Source organism: Bison bison, unplaced genomic scaffold (genome assembly GCF_000754665.1).
Source record: "Bison bison bison isolate TAMUID 2011002044 unplaced genomic scaffold, Bison_UMD1.0 scf7180017864309, whole genome shotgun sequence".
NCBI classification, from domain to species: Eukaryota; Metazoa; Chordata; class Mammalia; order Artiodactyla; family Bovidae; genus Bison; species Bison bison.
This window is the reverse complement of record NW_011494881.1, coordinates 874,551-892,039: the sequence shown is the minus strand read 5'-3', so window position 1 is coordinate 892,039 and position 17,489 is coordinate 874,551. Positions and strand designations below refer to the sequence as shown.

Here is a 17,489-nt window from a genome sequence, read left to right as displayed (position 1 = left end):
TAATGTTTTTGAACTCTTTTTAGTTCATGCTTTTAGATAAGACCTAGTTAAATCTTCAGAAATTCCAAATACATTGAGAGAATGTCTAATCCAAAGTATTCAGACAATGCAAATATATACTTTTTTAAATTTTAAAATTTTCCAAACTCTTATCATAAAGTACATTTAAAATTTAATAAATAGCTTATGTTTTGCCTTTATTTTGTTGTTGTTGAGTTGCTAAGTTATGTCTGACTGTTACTCCATGAACTATAGCATGCAAGGCTACTCTTTCCATGGGATTTTACTGTATTGCATTGACATTTCTTCCTCCAGGGGATCTTCTTGACCCAGGGATTGAATCCTCATCTCCTGCTTGGCAGGTAATTTATTTACCACTGAGCCATCTGGGAAGCCCCCCTTTGCTTTTACATTTATGTAGAATTGCTGGTGCCTTAAAAGGAACTTTGTAGATGTTTCTGATACAAAATTACTTTTTTTTTTTTTTATCTTTAAAATAGAGTTTATCAATTTGGCAAAGCTATCAAATTCATTTTTAATTCCTCCACCTGATCCCAAATGATTTGGAAAATAATAGATATATTTTTCCACTACAAATTCTAAACTTATTAAATATCTGAGTGGCATATTAAAATGAATCCAAAAAATCTTGGTTATTTTTGTTTGTTTAATCATTAGAAATTAAGGTATTTTCATTACCTTAATTCATAATACACAGTACTGATTTCAGAACTGTCTTTTTTTAAGCAAATTTTCTCTGATTTTAGTTCTATATATTATCAGTTCAGTTCAGTCATTCAGTCGTGTCTGATTCTTTGCAACCCCATGAGCTGCAGCACGCCTGGCCTCCCTGTCCAACACTAACTCCCAGAGCCTACCCAAACTCGTGTCCATTGAGTCGGTGATGCCATCCAGCCATCTTATCCTCTGTTGTCCCCTCCTCCTCCTGCCTTCAATCTTTCCCAGCATCAGGGTCTTTTCAAATGAGTCAGTTCTTTGCATCAGGTGGCCAAAGTATTGGAGTTTCAGCTTCAACATCAGACCTTCCAATGAACACCCAGGACTGATCTCCTTTAGGATGGAGTGGTTGGATCTCCTTGCAGTCCAAGGGACTCTCAAGAGTCTTCTCCAGCACAACAGTTCAAGAGCATCAATTCTTTGGTGCTCAGCTTTCTTTATAGTCCAACTCTTACATCCATACATGACTATTGGTTACATGACTACTGGAAAAACCATAGCCTTGACTAGATGGAACTTTGTTGGCAAAGTAATGTCTCTGCTTTTTATTATGCTGTCTAGGTTGGTGATAACTTTCCTTCCAAGGAGTAAGCATCTTTTAATTTCATGGCTGCAATGACCACTTGCAGTGATTTTGGAGCCCAGAAAAATAAAGTCAGCCACCGTTTCTCCATCTATTTGCCATGAAGTGATGGGACCAGATGCCATGATCTTAGTTTTCTGAGTGTTGAGCTTTAAGCCAACTTTTTCACTCTCCTCTTTCACTTTCATCAAGAGGCTTTTTAATTCTTCTTCGCTTTCTGCCATAAGGGTGGTGTCATCTGCATATCTGAGGTTATTGATATTTCTCCTGGCAATCTTGATTCCAGCTTGTGCTTCATCCCGCCCAGCGTTTCTCATGATGTACTCTGCATAGAAGTTAAATAAGCAGGGTGACAATATACAACCTTGACGTACTCCTTTTCCTATTTGGAACCAGTCTGTTGTTCCATGTCCTGTTCTAACTGTTGCTTCCTGACCTGCATACAGGTTTCTCAAGAGGCAGGTCAGGTGGTCTGGTATTCCCATCTCTTTCAGAATTTTCCACAGTTTATTGTGATCCCACAAAGTCAAAGGCTTTGGCATAGTCAATAAAGCAGAAATAGATGTTTTTCTGGAACTATCTTGCTTTTTCAATGATTCAGCATATGTTGGCTATATTTAACTATATTATAGTTAATTCTAAAAAGTATAATGTTTCTTTAGATTCAGTTTTCCTTAAATTCATTTTTGTTTAAGGGACACTTTTATGATTAGCATATCAAAATGATCATTTAGCCTATCAAAACTAAATTCTTTGTGTATTTGTATGGCTCAGATGGTAAAGATTCTGCCTGCAAGAGGGAGACCTAAATTCTTTCCCTGGGTTCAGAAGATCCCCTGGAGGAGGGCTTGGAAACCCACTCCAGTATTCTTGATTGGGAAATCCCATGGCCAGAGCAGCTGGAGAGCTACAATCTATGCGGTTGCAGAACAGTTGGACATGGCTTAGCGACTAAACACCACCAACCTGTCTTAATAATTAGTGTAGAGGACAGGAAAATAGTATTTTGATTTTCCTATAAAGTGGTTTTCTTTTACAGACCTTCTAGGGAGTATTACGTTTTCCATAATTTAAATAGTCCTAGGTTGAATTTTCTCCTTTGCTCTAGCAGTATGGATTAAGAGAGAGAAAAGCTTGTACTAGAATATGTGTAAAAGAAACACATAGACATTCTCCCAAAAATCAACTTTGCACCCCTCACTATTTAGTTTACTTTATTTTCTGACTGTGGGGCTTGTGAGATCTTAGTTCCCAGACCAAGGATTGAATCCAGACCCTCAGCAGTGAAAGTGCTTAAGTCCTAACCACTGAACCAGCAGGAAATTTCCACCCCTTTCCCTTTCTAAAATTTACTTTTTATCACTAGAGTAGGTTGGGCTTCCCTGGTGGCTCAGACAGTAAAGAATCCATCTGTGATGCAGGAGACCTGGGTTTGATCTTTAGGTTGGGAAGATACCCTGGAGGAGGACATGGCAACCCACTCCAATATTCTTGCCTGGAGAATCCCAATGGACAGAGGAGCCTGGTGGGCTACCATCCATGGGGTTGCAGAGTCGGACATGACTGAGCAGTAAGCACAGCACACAGAGAGTAGATTTTTTTATGTGTATCCAAAATGCTTCCCAGGTAGTGCTAGTGGTAAAGAACCTACCTGCCAGTGCAGGAGATACGAGACCTTGATTCAATTCCTGGGTCAGGAAGATTCCCTGGAGGAGCGCATGGCAACCTACTCTAGTATTCTTGCCCGCAGCATCCCATGGACAGAGGAATCTGATGGGCTACAATCCATAAGGTCACAAAGAGTCACATACAACTGAAGTGACTTAGCATGCACACACACAAGTGCAAGTGAAAGCCTCATGAGAAGATTCATGTGAGTAAGGCTCTCATATAGGGATCATCCCTTCATGGAGTAATGAGACTGCAACACTATTAGGTCAAAGTTGAATGCAATCTAGTTGTTTATAAACTTGTGAGGGTCTATGACAGGTTACACATCCTCACCACCACCCTTCCCCAGCCTAGAAATTCTTTTATAATTTAACATGAAGATGTGACTATGGAGATACTTGATGACAAATATCATGTAGCTTACTTTTAAAACGCAATGATAGTTTCCAATAAATGAAAGAAGACAAAAAAGAAAAGATTATCAAAACTAAGGAAAAGTGGAAACACCAACATAGAAAGTGAGAAACATTTGGTAGTAGAATATTATTTAAGAAACTAAGAAAAGAATGCACAAAACTGGAGCATTGAATGTGATGTCATTACCATGGTTGCTACTATTCCAAAATTATTATAGTGTTACCAGTTTAAGTACATATCATATAAATTCTTGTCACATGCTAGCTTAGATGTATTTGAGGTATCATATATCTAGTTATTTTAATTTTCTCTACACGCCATGACATTGAGGTAATCAGATCTATAGGTACTTCCACATAACTCATCTTTTTAATCCACAAAGTGCTTTTGTTATATTAACTAAAATGTTTAAGATTATTTGTATCAATGCCAATACTGAAATATTTCTGAGGGAAATTAAATTACGTGGATTTATGTTCACTTTGAAAGTAACTGTTTTTAGGAATCTTTTAAGAGAAATATATACATCAGTTGATAGTATTAAATCTGTATGTTCAAAGGAACCTGAGAGGGATCAGCTAACTCAAGTACTGCCCCCACCCCAAATTCAGTGCAAACTGACCTATTCTTCTGGGAAAATGAGTTCTGGGAGAGCCAATATGACTCTTCTGGGTATATAAAATCAGTTTGAAGCAAAGTAAAACTCTAATTTAAGCCTCTTGTCTTACAATCTAGAGTTCCCTCTATAACTTCGCACAAATTATTCAGTCTTCATGCCTTTATTGTCTCACTAGTAAAATGAGAATACTGGTAGCATCTTCCTCATTGTATTCAAAATATTAATTCCAATGAACTGCTTAGAAACTCTGCTTAGGACACTGAAGTGGAGAAATTGGAAGCTTAGTGTATTGCCAGCTGGAAAGTACAATGGTATAGCCACTGTGGAAAACAGTATGACATTTCCTCAAAAAGTTTAACTTAGAATTACCACATGACCCAGAAATTCTATTTGTGGTGTGTAGATGAAATATTTGAAAGCCAGGACTTGGTGAGATATTTGTACACCAATGCATGTGCATTACTCACAGTAGCCAAGAGGTGGACACAGCCTAAGCGTCCATCAGCAGAGAAACGGACAAGCAAAATATAGGTCTAGTGGAATATTATTCAGCTTTAAAAAGAAATAAAGTTTTGACACATGCTACAACAGGTGGACCCTGAAAGCATCATTCTACATGTAAAAGCCACACACAAAAGGTCAAATATTATACAATTCCACTTTTATGAGGTATCTAGAATAGTCAGATTGATAGGCTGAAGAGAGGAGAGAATAAAAAGATTTTGTTTGATGGGTACACGGTTTCATTCATTTTTATTTCAATTGACTGGCTTATTTTGCTCTTTGCTCTTTCTTTTCTTTACATCATAACTTCGATCTACTCATAGTGTCTTCTTCTTTTCAACTTTGGTTTGTTCTATTTCCTCAGGGCCTTAACCCCACTACTCCCCCTCTTCATAGGGGTACCGGTTCTGATAAAATCTGGTTCTGATTTTACTACATAGCCTCTGTGTAAGTCTTTGTTCAAATATTCAGTAGAGATTTGAATGCCTTAACCTTTTACATCATGCCCGTGACTACTAATGGTTGTTCTTGAATTGAATACCAGCCTATGATCTAACTACTTTTGAAAATGGAAAAAAAAAATATGCTGAACTTGGCTATCTATGGCTGTTCTCTAAGAGTAAACCTTGAGTCAACTAATATCTTTTAGGGAGAGTTAATAAATATAGAGGGAACTATAATTAGCATGCTTAATGTACCAAGAAGCAAGGATAAATAAAACACAGTCCCTCCTATGAAGAGACTCATATGGAGCAGAGGTGTATAAACACTCATGCAATATGATAATTACTATTTGGTTATATGGACAAAGTACTTTTAAAAAACAGCAGACAGTTCACATTCTGGAGTATAGGGAATGGGACAGATGTCACAGTATGCAGTGGTATTTCAACAGGTTTGTAAAAGGTTAAGAGTCATTTCCTCAGAAGGACCAAAGAATGGAAAGTGATGGAGCAATGGTCTTGAGGCAGATTCAGTTGTAAGAAAAAAAAAATTGTGGAAGTATGGAGATATGTGATGTGATCAGGAGATAAAGCTGAAGACAGCTGGAATGTAGGCTAAAATGAGGATGGTCATTACAGCAGGCAGTATGGGACAGGATCTCTTGTGCATTTGAAAAATAAATGTGTTTGTCACAAGGAGAATGGCCTGGAGCAAACAGGGTCTGGGTTAGGAAACTATTTGGAAGGGTATTAAAATAGTCCTGTTAATATATAAGATCATTTTAAAAAAATAGTCCTGTTAAACTAGGATCATGGCATCTGGTCCCATCACTTCTTGACAAATAGATGGGGAAACAATGGAAACAGTGACAGACTTTATGTCCTTGGGTTCCGAAATCACTGCAGATGGTGACTGCAGCCATGAAATAAAAAGATGCTTGCTCTTTGGAAGAAAAGCTATGAAAAACCTAGACAGTATATTAAAAAGCAGACACGTTGCTTTGCCAACAAAGGTCCGTATAGTCTAAAGCTATGGTTTTTCCAGTAGTCATGTATGGATGTGAGAGTTGAGCCACAAAGAAGGCTGAGCACCGAATAATTGATGCTTTTGAACTGTGGTGTTGGAGAAGACTCTTGAGAGGCTCTTGGACTGCAAGGAGATCAAACCAGTCCATCCTAAAGGAAATCAGTCCTGAATATTCATTGGAAGGACTGATGCTGAAGCTGAAACTCCAATACTTTGGCCACCTGATGCAAAGAACTGATTCATTGGAAAATACCCTGATGCTGGGAAGATTGAAGGCAGGAGAAGGGGACGACACAGGATGAGATGGTTGGATGGCATCACCGACACAATGGACATGAGTTTGAGCAAACTCTGGGAGATAGTGAGGGACCGGGAAGCCTGGTGTGCTGCAGTCCATGGTGTGCCAAAGAGTCGGAAAGAACTGAACAACTGAACAACCGCAACAAGATATAAAAAGGTCCTAAAGTTAAAGATGCTGTTTCAAAGGATAATCGACTGATTAGGTGATGAATGCGGTCAAGGGTGATCTGGTATGTACACATCTCAACCATAATCTAAAGAAAGAGGCCTCAGGAAGCAACATCATTCACTTTAAATTTAAGTCATGTTTAGCTATGCATAATATTCTCTCCCACTTCTCAAGATATGTAGCTAAAATATTAGGAGGATGACACTGGGATGAATATTTCCTCTGCCTTAAAGAAGGTTTGCACATCATTCAAGTTTTTTTCTGCTTTTAGTTTTAATTTAAATATCAGGAGTCAAGTAGGATATGTATTTCTCGTAGTGTGCAGTGTTGAATCAGTTAAACTGAATCAGCTGCAGAACTGAAAATGTTCATACGAAATACAGCATGCCATATATTTCTGATACCACATCACCACTAAGGGATCGACACGAGTACTTAAAAAGTATGCACAGACTGTGAAGGCATAATGGCAGTACAGTCGCATAAGTACAGTTGTTCAACTGCAGGGACAATGAAACACCAGAGACCGGAGCCTCTGCAGTGTACGCTGGGAGCTGTTGTTTTTGTTCAGTCACTTAGTCATGTCTGGTTCTTTGCGACCCCGTAGACTACAGCACACCGGGCTTCCCTGTCCTACATTATAAGTTATTAGGTTAATAAAGCTCTAAAACTAAAGTCCGGGAATACTGCAGTTGTTATTACTAAAGGTAGGTTACGTTTCCTTAAAATTCAATGTGTTCCTCTTTCGTAAAAAAGAAATAAGAGAATATCAGCATAACAGTTTCAAGCAATTAATTTCTCTCCTCCTGTACCACCAGTAATTTGTTGAAAATCACACCGGTGAGGTGCAGCCTTTAAGTTACTGAGTAGAAAAAAGATTCTTTTTATTGTTGCCATTATATTTTGGTGAAATCTGAATCTTGTGTCCAATATTCTGCCACACCAATGATTCCTATTTTCCAAATTCAAAAGTCATTTTTAATCCTCATTATTCTTTACTTTCCTATGGCATTTGACCTTTTGAAAAGATTTTCTTCCTCATCTCGACTCTTGAATACCTTACTTTTCTACCTCCTTGATGATTTCTTCTCTCATCTTTATCACTTCCATTTTATCCTTTCCTCATACATATTGGTGCTTTCCAAACCTGTGTTCTTTCCTCTCTTCCATTATTATTCTTTTTTAATTTTTCTGCAACTCTGTTACTATCTCCTCTTCCCAAGAAGATGAGTTTAGGGTCTACCTTGCTTCCAGGTCTTCATTGTACTTGTTATTGCCTCTTCCTAAATGAATATCACCTTATACTAATTTCCACTTATTTTTCAGATTTCAGTCCTTTGAAACATCTTTCCTTATGGAGCTGAATACGTCTCCCACATGTTTTAAGGCATCTTCTGCTCACCTTTACAATAGCCCCTACATTGTAACACTTAAGTATTGGAGTGTTTTCCTAACTGGGAGCCCCAGACCAATAGCATCACTATCACCTGGGAATTTGTTAGACAGGCAAATTCTCAGGCTCCAAAGCACATCAACTGAATCAGAAACTCTACTGTGTGGCTCAGGAATCTGTTTTAATAAGTCATTCAAGGGAATTCAGATACATTCTAAAGTCTGAGAATCACTGGTATGTTGCATTTGGCTGGCTTTGGTCTTCTTCCTCTTTTTGATCATGGGCTGCTTTAGAAACTATGATGGAATATTTTTCATTGTGATGTCCTTAGTATTCAGTGTAGAACTGGATACATTGTTGTTGAATAGCACTGATTTGTTACAATGCATGAACAAATAAATGAGTAAATGAATGACAACTTTTTTATGGAATTCAATTTCATATCTCTGATTGACCACTATGTAATTTGTAGAGAGAGCCAAGAGTCCTTTCAAAGTCAACCTCTGTATTAGAAAGGTTGACATCTAATACCCTTCATCAACAATGTCTTCCAAAACAGTTGCACACATCTGCTTTTACAACCCTGAATGACTTTTTAACCTCTGATCTCTCATTGTCTATCAGTACTATAATCATTCTCTTCATTAATCATGGAAGAACCTTAGTAATCACCTTTCTTTGAAGAATAACTTCATTCATTCTGAGTATACAACTAAAGCATATTGCCCATAGAAAGTCTGAACAATTCAGTTACACACACAAAATCAAATTAAAGCACTGAAATTCCATCACTCTGAAAGGACCATTTTTATTTGTATATATTTATCTAACTTTTAGTTCTAGCATATTTGCTAGAAGTGGCATTTTATGAAGAATGATGTTCTGTAATCTGCTGTTATTACACTATTATGGGAATATTTCCATGTTCTAAAACATTATTTTCTACAGAATCATTTGTGTCTGCATGATATTCTTGACAATAATTGATCTATTCTAATTTAAATTATTAAAAGTCCCGTCGAAACTTTTTCAACACCTCTGCCATTGCAATCCAAGATCTTTCTTACTCGTGTATCCTATTACAGTAGCCTCCTTTGCCAAATTAATCTTTTTAAAGTGTGCTGCTGCTAAGTCGTTTCCGTCGTGTCCAACTCTGTGCGACCCCAGAGACGGCAGCCCACCAGGCTCTGCCATCCCTGGGATCCCCCAGGCAAAAACACTGGAGTGGGTTGCCATTTCCTTCTCCAATGCATGAAGTGAAAAGTGAAAGGGAAGTTGCTCAGTCGTGTCCAACTCTTCTCAACCCCATGGACTGCAGCCTACCAGGCTCCTCCGTCCATGGGATTTTCCAGGCAAGAGTACTGGAGTGGGGTGCCATCACCTTCTCCGTTTTAAAGTGTAGTTCTGAGCAAATCACTCGAAAGTCAAAAGGACTCTCCAGTACCTTCCAAATAAGGCTCCAGTCTTGAGCAGGACAGTTAAGGGCCCCTTATGCATACCCAGGCTCTAGGTGAGACTGCTTACCAATCTCATAGCATTTCCCCTGTTTGCTCGCCTTTTGAATATTGCCACTTCTCTCTTCAAATTCTTTCCCACCCATGCTGCCCCCTTCACTGTGAAGCCTCGCTAAAATTCCATGCCTTATCCTCCTTCTTTGCTCTATGTTTTCTTCTTTAATTCTTATAATCATAGAAGAGACCATATATTTTTATTAAATTCACTTACTAATTTCCTGGGCTTCACAGGTGGCTCAGTGGTAAAGAATTTGCCTGCCAGTGCATGAGCTATGGGTTCTATCCTTGGGTCATGAAGATCCCCTGGAGAAGGAAATGGCAACCTACTCTGGTATCCTTGCCTGGGAAATCCCATGGACAGAGGAGCCTGGTGGGCTACAGTCCATGGGTTGCAAAGAGTAAGACATAACTGAGCAAGTGAGCAAGCACGTTCTCTCCTAACTGGAATATAAGCTCCATGAAGACAGTGATTTTTTTTTTTTTTTTCTTATGTCTTGTTCATTGAAAGAAAATGAAAGTGAAAGCAGCACAGTCATGTCTGACTCTTTGCAACCCCATGGACTGTAGCCCTCCAGGCTCCTCTATCCATGGAATTGTCCAGGTAAGAATACTGGAGTGGGTTACCATTTTCTTCTCCTGGGGATCTTCCCAGCCCAGGGATCAAACATGGGTCTTCTGCATTGCAGGCAGATTCTTTACTGTCCGAGCCACCAGGGGAGGCTTGTTCACTGCCATATCCCTAAAACCAAGACCAGTGCTTGATACCTTCAAACAAACAACCACAAACAAAAAACCTCATAATATATTTGAAATATTGAATGATAATGAGTGGACAAATGAAACAATTGATCAACAATGAATATCTACTGGTAAAATTCTTCAAGTCCTCAAGGAAGTCACAGCTTTTCTTCCTGTGATTTGCATACAATGAGGATTCACTACCTACTTGTCCAAAGTAAATACAAATGACCAGTTAAACATTATTCTTTCCTGAAACCTTTCTTTAGAATTGCTGCTGCAGGTGATCTCTCTCTAAAGACTGTCAATCATTTCTGTAATTATGGTATGTATTGAATACTCTACTGAGCTGGAGTTATATGATGTCCTCATTAAGTTCCATGCAATCTCTTTATAGGCAGATATCAATTATCTTTGTTATCTCTTGTAGTTCTTAGTACATTGATGCTTGACAAACAGTTCTAAAATCGATTACCAAAAATAAAATTAAACTATTACCAAAAGCAAAGGAGTTACACATGAGGGCATAAACAGATCTAATTAAAAAAATTGTCATATGCACAATGGTAAGTATTCTGAAATAAATCACCAAGTGAACCTTCTGTATTTTTATAGATTATTAATGCTGCACTTGCTTTGGCTGCAAGACCCAAAAGTCAAGTGGTCAAAAAAACCATGGAAATGTACAAGCGCACATGGGAGAATCATATCCATGTCCTCACTGAAGCTGTAGATGACATTACAAGCATTGATGACTTCCTGGCTGTATCTGGTATGATTTTTATCTTTTAATTTCTGTGTTTGCTCTTGTCATTTTCTGCAATAGGATGATATGAAATATAATAAATTTTATGAAATATTATGAGTTTTTTTTAATGGTAGCCTTTCTAGAAGCAAAGTGCTACTATATATGATCTAGGATAATGAGTCTCATGCCTTGTAACCCATACATCTCAACAATTTACACTGCCTCTGAAAGAAATCTCCATTCACGGGCAAAGCATAATTGAAAATAGTGGCTGGAAATTTTAGGCATTTCCTGGCTTTTCAAATAAATTATCATTTCCCATCTTTTAATATAGTTATGTCTCTTGATTTTCCTCCACATTTTTTGAAACAAGTTTTTCTTCACTCAGAAAAATAAAGGTAGGAAAAAGGAAAAAATAAAAATAGGAAAACTCTTTATTGATTTGAAATATAACACATACTTCAACCACCATATATATTTGAGTAGTGTTATTCTAAAGAATAAAATAAGTCTGAACATGTAACCACATCAATAACAGACAGGCATGAGATTCCACGTCAAACCTAGATGATTCTTTCATCACATAATAGAATACAAGATAGTTAAATTTCTCTCATAAAGACATATTCTCGGAAACATAACTCAGGTTTTGATTATACTGTTGTAACAGCAAAGAACTAAATACTTTTAAATATTTTTTATTTTCTTAAAAATATCTCTCATTAAAATAAACTATATATATATATTTTAAGAGATTTTCTTGGAATATGATGATCCTTTTTTATAAAATGAAGTTTCTCATGAATTTCAAACATCATTTCATATTTTTAAATGTTTCTTGATTGTATTTTGTCTACCTTATTGATTTTATTATATATGTATATATTCTCATCCTGAACAATAGTAACCTAGTGTATTTTCTTAACATAGTAAAGAAAAGAAAATATGTGCTAGTTAACTACTTTGACATTGTTTTATATCTTTAGAACTAAAAGTTTGAAAATAATAGAAAATGAACAGGAATAATATTAATATGCCTTGATACCACTATTCAGAAATAGCAACTAATGATATCCAGTTTATTTCCATCCAGCAAAGTCTTTATGCTGGATGGAAATAAATGTTTTCAAATTATTGTGTCATTTTGCCTTTTTATAGGTAATAGTTGGCTGAATTTTCCCGCATTATTATATTTTTTCCAAAAAATGTCATATATATGTTCTTTTATTTTCACTTAGATAAATTTTAACTACTATAAGCAATACTTAGGCATATTTTTGTCTATTTTCTGTCTTTTGAGTATAGACTTTGCAATGTGAATTCAATCAGTATCTTATATTTGGTCTTTTGTAATTTAGTTGTTAAATACTAGGTTCTGTTTTTCAGTTGGTTCTTTTTTTTTTAATTTTATTTTATTTTTAAACTTTACAAATTGTATTAGTTTTGCCAAATATAAAAATGAATCCGCCACAGGTATACATGTGTTCCTCATCCTGAGCCCTCCTCCCTCCTCCCTCCCCATACCATCCCTCTGGGTCGTACCAGTGCACTAGCCCCAAGCATCCAGTATCGTGCATTGAACCTGGACTGGCGACTCGTTTCATACATGATATTATACATGTTTCAATGCCATTCTCCCAAATCTTCCCACCCTCTCCCTCTGCAAGAGAGTTCATAAGACTGATCCATACATCAGTGTCTCTTTTGCTGTCTCGTACACAGGGTTATTGTCAGCATCTTTCTAAATTCCATATATATGCGTTAGTATACTTTATTGGTGTTTTTCTTTCTGGCTTACTTCACTCTGTATAATAGGCTCCAGTTTCATCCACCTCATTAGAACTGATTCAAATGTATTCTTTTTAATGGCTGAGTAATACTCCATTGTGTATATGTACCACAGCTTTCTTATCCATTCATCTGCTGATGGACATCTAGGTTGCTTCCATGTCCTGGCTATTATAAACAGTGCTGCGATGAACACTGGGGTACACGTGTCTCTTTCCCTTCTGGTTTCCTCAGTGTGTATGCCCAGCAGTGGGATTGCTGGATCATAAGGCAGTTCTATTTCCAGTGGTGAAGAAACCTGCTCAAGATAGTTAATATGAAGGCAGTTTATTATAAGTCAGTTGATGACCCAGTAGGGAGAATCTCCTGAACATACCAGAGCAGGAGCCATAATCACGTGATGAGAAAAGTGGGGAGCCTGGGAGCTGAGCAGCTGTGTAGGTCCTCAGAGCAGAGCTCATGGCTTTCCTTTTAGTGCCGGATTCACCTGATCTGGCAATCTCTGAATCTGTGCCTTTCTGTGAAAAACTTTAGCACTTAAGAATGTTTTGCCTGCATGTAAGAGAAAACTCATATGAGAGTTGCTTAAATAACAAAAATCATTAGTTATTTCATGTCATTAGATATTTAAGATACTAGACTTACTATCCCTAACACACCAGAGGGCATTGATAGGACTAGTCCCTGTGTGTGGGAAGGAGTATCTTATCACTAACATTTTTTTAGAATTGTCAGTAAAGGGTAGTGATAAAAAGTGAATTAATATTTAATGTGTTTCATTATTGTTTTTAAAATTCTCTGTAAAGAGTGCACTCCATTATTTTCTGTCCTTGGGGTGGACAGTTCTTACTTTCCTGCCCTTTGATTGGTTGTGATTCAGAGTTATTCAGTTCACTTCAATTCAGTTGCTCAGTTGTGTCCGACTCTTTGCAATCCCAAGGACTACTGCAAGCCAGGCTTCACTGTCCATCACCAACTCCTGGGCTTACTCAAACTCATGTCCATTGAGTCGGTGATGCCATCCAACCATCTCATCCTCTGTTGTCCCCTTCTCCTACTGCCTTCAACTTTTCCCAGCATCAGCGTCTTTTCAAATGAGTCAGTTCCTCTCATCAGGTGTCATTTCAGCTTCAACATCAGAACTTCCAATGAATATTCAGGACTTATTTCCTTTAGGATGGACTGGCTGGATCTCCTTGCAGTCCAAGGGACTCTCAAGAGTCTTCTCCAACACCACAGTTCAAAAGCATCAAACTTCAGCACACAGCTTTCTTTGCAGTCCAACTCTCATATCCATACATGACTACTGGAAAAAAACCTTGATTGGATGGACCTTTGTTGGCAAAGTAATGTCTCTGCTTTTGAATATGCTGTCTGGGTTAGTCATGACTTTTCTTCCAAGGAGCAAGTGTCTTTTAATTTCATGGCTGCAGTCACCATCTGCAATGATTTTGGAGCCCCAGAAAATAAAGTCTGTCACTGTTTCCCCATCTATTTGCCATGAAGTGATGGGACCAGATGCCATGATCTTAGTTTTCTGAATGTTGAGCTTTAAGCCAACTTTTTCACTCTCCCCTTTCAATTCATCAAGAGGCTCTTTAGTTCTTCTTCACTTTCTGCCATAAGGGTGGTGTCATCTGCATATCTGAGGTTATTGATATTTTTCCCGGCAGTTTTGATTCCAGCTTGTGCTTCATCCAGCCCAGCGTTTCTCATGATGTACTCTGCTGCTGCTGATGTTAAGTCACTTCTGTCGTTTCTGACTCTTCGCGACCCCATGGACTGCAGCCCACCAGGCTACTCTTTCCATGGGATTATCCAGGGAAGAGTACTGGAGTGGGTTGCCATTGCCTTCTCCCAATGTACTCTGCATATAAGTTAAATAAGCAGGGTGATAATATATAGCCTTGACATATTCCTTTCCCAATTTGGAACCAATCTGTTTTTCCACATCCAGTTCTACCTGTTGCTTCTTGACCTGCATATAGATTGCTTAGGAGGCAGGTCATGTGGTCTGGTATTTCCATCTCTTTAAAAATTTCCCAGTTTGCTGTGATTCACACAGTCAAAGTCTTTGGCATAGTCAATAAAACATAGACCAGTCTTTTGTTAACCATTTATCAGCACTCAGAGCCCATCATGAAAATCCCATTTCCTTTTGCCATCTATTGGTCCAGGAGTATGACCGATATAGGCATCTGGGTTTCTCTTGACCTTCCCTCATGTTGCTTCTCAAAGAGTTACACTGCTGCTCTGCTGCTAAGTCACTTCAGTCATGTCCGACTCTGTGCGACCCCATAGACGGCAGCCCACCAGGCTCCTCTGTCCCTGGGATTCTCCAGGCAAGAATACTGGAGTGGGTTGCCATTTCCTTCTCCAATGTATGAAAGTGAAAAGTGAAAGTGAAGTCACTCAGTCGTGTCCGACTCCTAGCGACCTCATGGACTGCAGCCTACCAGGCTCCTCCATCCATGGGATTTTCCAGGCAAGAGTACTAGAGTGGGGTGCCATTGCCTTCTCCAAAGAGTTACACAGTATAACTTAAAGTAGGAAGGCAATTTGGCTTGTTGGCTTTAACATATCAGGGAGGAAGTCTTTTCCAGCTAGTTTCCGCCAGATCTCCTCTTGTCATAGGTCAGACTTTGGTCCTGTACCTACTCCTGGACCAATAGATGGCAAAAGGAAATGGGATTTCCATGATGGGCTCTGAGTGCTGATAAATGGTTACCAACCAACTGTAGCCAGAGAAAGTAATCGTCCTAATTTATAGCACTTGCTTGATTTCTGTGACATAAATACTCCCTCATTGGCAGGTTTCCAGCTGCCACTGAACTCTGAATTGGGAAGAGATGCCTAAAAATATAGCTCTTGTGAGCTGACATAAACTTATCCTACCAGTTCACTGGGCTTAGACTAGTCATAATTCAACTTTTCTGACTGCTGCTGCTGCATCACTTCAGTCGTGTCCGACTCTGTGCGACCCCATAGACGGCAGCCCACCAGGCTCCCCCATCCCTGGGATTCTCCAGGCAAGAACACTGGAGTGGGTTGCCATTTCCTTCTCCTATGCATGAAAGTGAAAAGTGAAAGTGAAGTCGCTCAGTCATGTTTGACCCTCAGCGACCCCATGGACTGCAGCCTACCAGGCTCCTCCATCCATGTGATTTTCCAGGCAAGAGTACTGGAGTGGGGTGCCATTACCTTCTCCCACTTATATGACTAGTCACTTACTATACAAAAAAAAATTAGAGATTTTATCAGCAGGAACAAATGGGAAGTGGCTGTTAAGTAGAGAAAAAAAAAATGTGTTTGCCCCAAACTTAGTGGATGACTTAGTGGCACCCACTTGTTTCTTAAGTTTCTGTGTCTTCATAAATTTACCTTGTGATAGTTTAGCCTGAGCTCTGGTGCTGTTTCTTGTTACATCCAGTTCCCACAGATAATACTTGCAAATAGGGAGAGTCAAAGAGGCCCCTTCCTCATTGGGTTCTATCCTTGGTAAGAGGTGTACCTACTCTTGGACTAATAGATGGCAAAAGAAAATGGGATTTCCATGATGGGCTCTGAGTGCTGATAAATGATTAACAACCAACTGTAGCCAGAGAAAGTAATAGTCCTAATTCATAGCACTTGATTGATTTCTGTGACATAAATACTCCCGCATTGGCAGGTTTCCTGCCAATGATGAATCTGAGGTCTTACTCATGGCAAAAGCATTTTTTCTTGAAGGAAAAAGAAAAAGAACCTCAAGGGAGAGGTGAGCCAAGCAAAGAGAGGCATGGGTGCTAGAATAATGAGATACAGAATTTTTAAGATAGGGCTTTTACATATTCATCTGTGGGGGTGTGGACTGACAGTTTTGATTGGCAGTTGCAAGTTATGTAACAACTGGCTCTATTATACATGTCTTTCCCATAATTCAGTCTGTTAAAATCAGATGTATATATGTATGTATAGAGTATTTATGAACCTTTATAGGCTCCTGGCTGCCTAAGGCCACTTGAGGACGTAGCTATGCATCAGGGGCACATGTGCCAGAGTTGGAGAAGTCCTTGTGGTTAGTTTGCATCCACTGTGCATGTAGGTAACATGCTCTGGAATTGGAAAAGTCTCTGTGGTTATTTTATAGGGTATCTATGAGCTCTCTTGGGCTGTATTGGAGTATGTCTAGGGTGGGGTTTGAGATCAGCTCGAATCTTTTTTGACTGGGCCACCCCTAGTTGCTCATGCCTAACTTCTTATCTAACACTAATGGCTTCTCAGAATTTTCCCAGTCAAATAAATGAGAAAGAATTTAGTTGACTCTATGCATATTTTTAGTACCCAGTTTCAGAAGTCCTAAATTCAAGATCATAGGCCAACCTATGGATGAGTTACCTTTCTTAAGATGGCTAATCATAGTCACAATCTGCCAGCTTTTGTGTGGGACAGCTTTTGAATGACCTCTCTGGTACTACTTTACAACTAACTTTAGAATATGTTGTTTGTATTCACAGTTTCTCTGTTTGCCAGGTAGAGTGACTGACTGGCTAGTTCTTAGGATTTCATAGCTATGAATTACCTTGAGAATATTACATTTTCAAATTTTCAAGTAAGTATTTCGTCTTTTTTGGATTTTCTTCCAGTAGTTGATAACAATGCTAAATTATTTTGATGTTTTATAAGGATAAAGAATAGGGGTCTTAAAACAACAAAATTCTGTAATGCAATTATTCTTCAATAAAAACAATACATTAAAAAATAAATAGGGGTCTTGAAAACATTCTTACTTTCTCCTGAGTCAATTGTTAAAAGTTATGGATTCTCAGGACATCAGCTCTCCATATTTTACATATAT

The 17,489-nt window shown here is 38.4% G+C and overlaps 1 protein-coding gene across 1 annotated transcript in view; it reads left to right on the top strand.

Annotated features, from left to right (window-relative positions):
• Positions 1-17,489, top strand: part of CTNNA3 (catenin (cadherin-associated protein), alpha 3) — a 1,923,005-nt gene that overhangs the window by 1,269,151 nt on the left and 636,365 nt on the right. Inside the window, exon 11 of the mRNA XM_010852148.1 lies at positions 10,732-10,888. Coding sequence (XP_010850450.1) covers positions 10,732-10,888 — 157 coding nt within the window. The remainder of the gene's footprint in view (positions 1-10,731; positions 10,889-17,489) is intronic.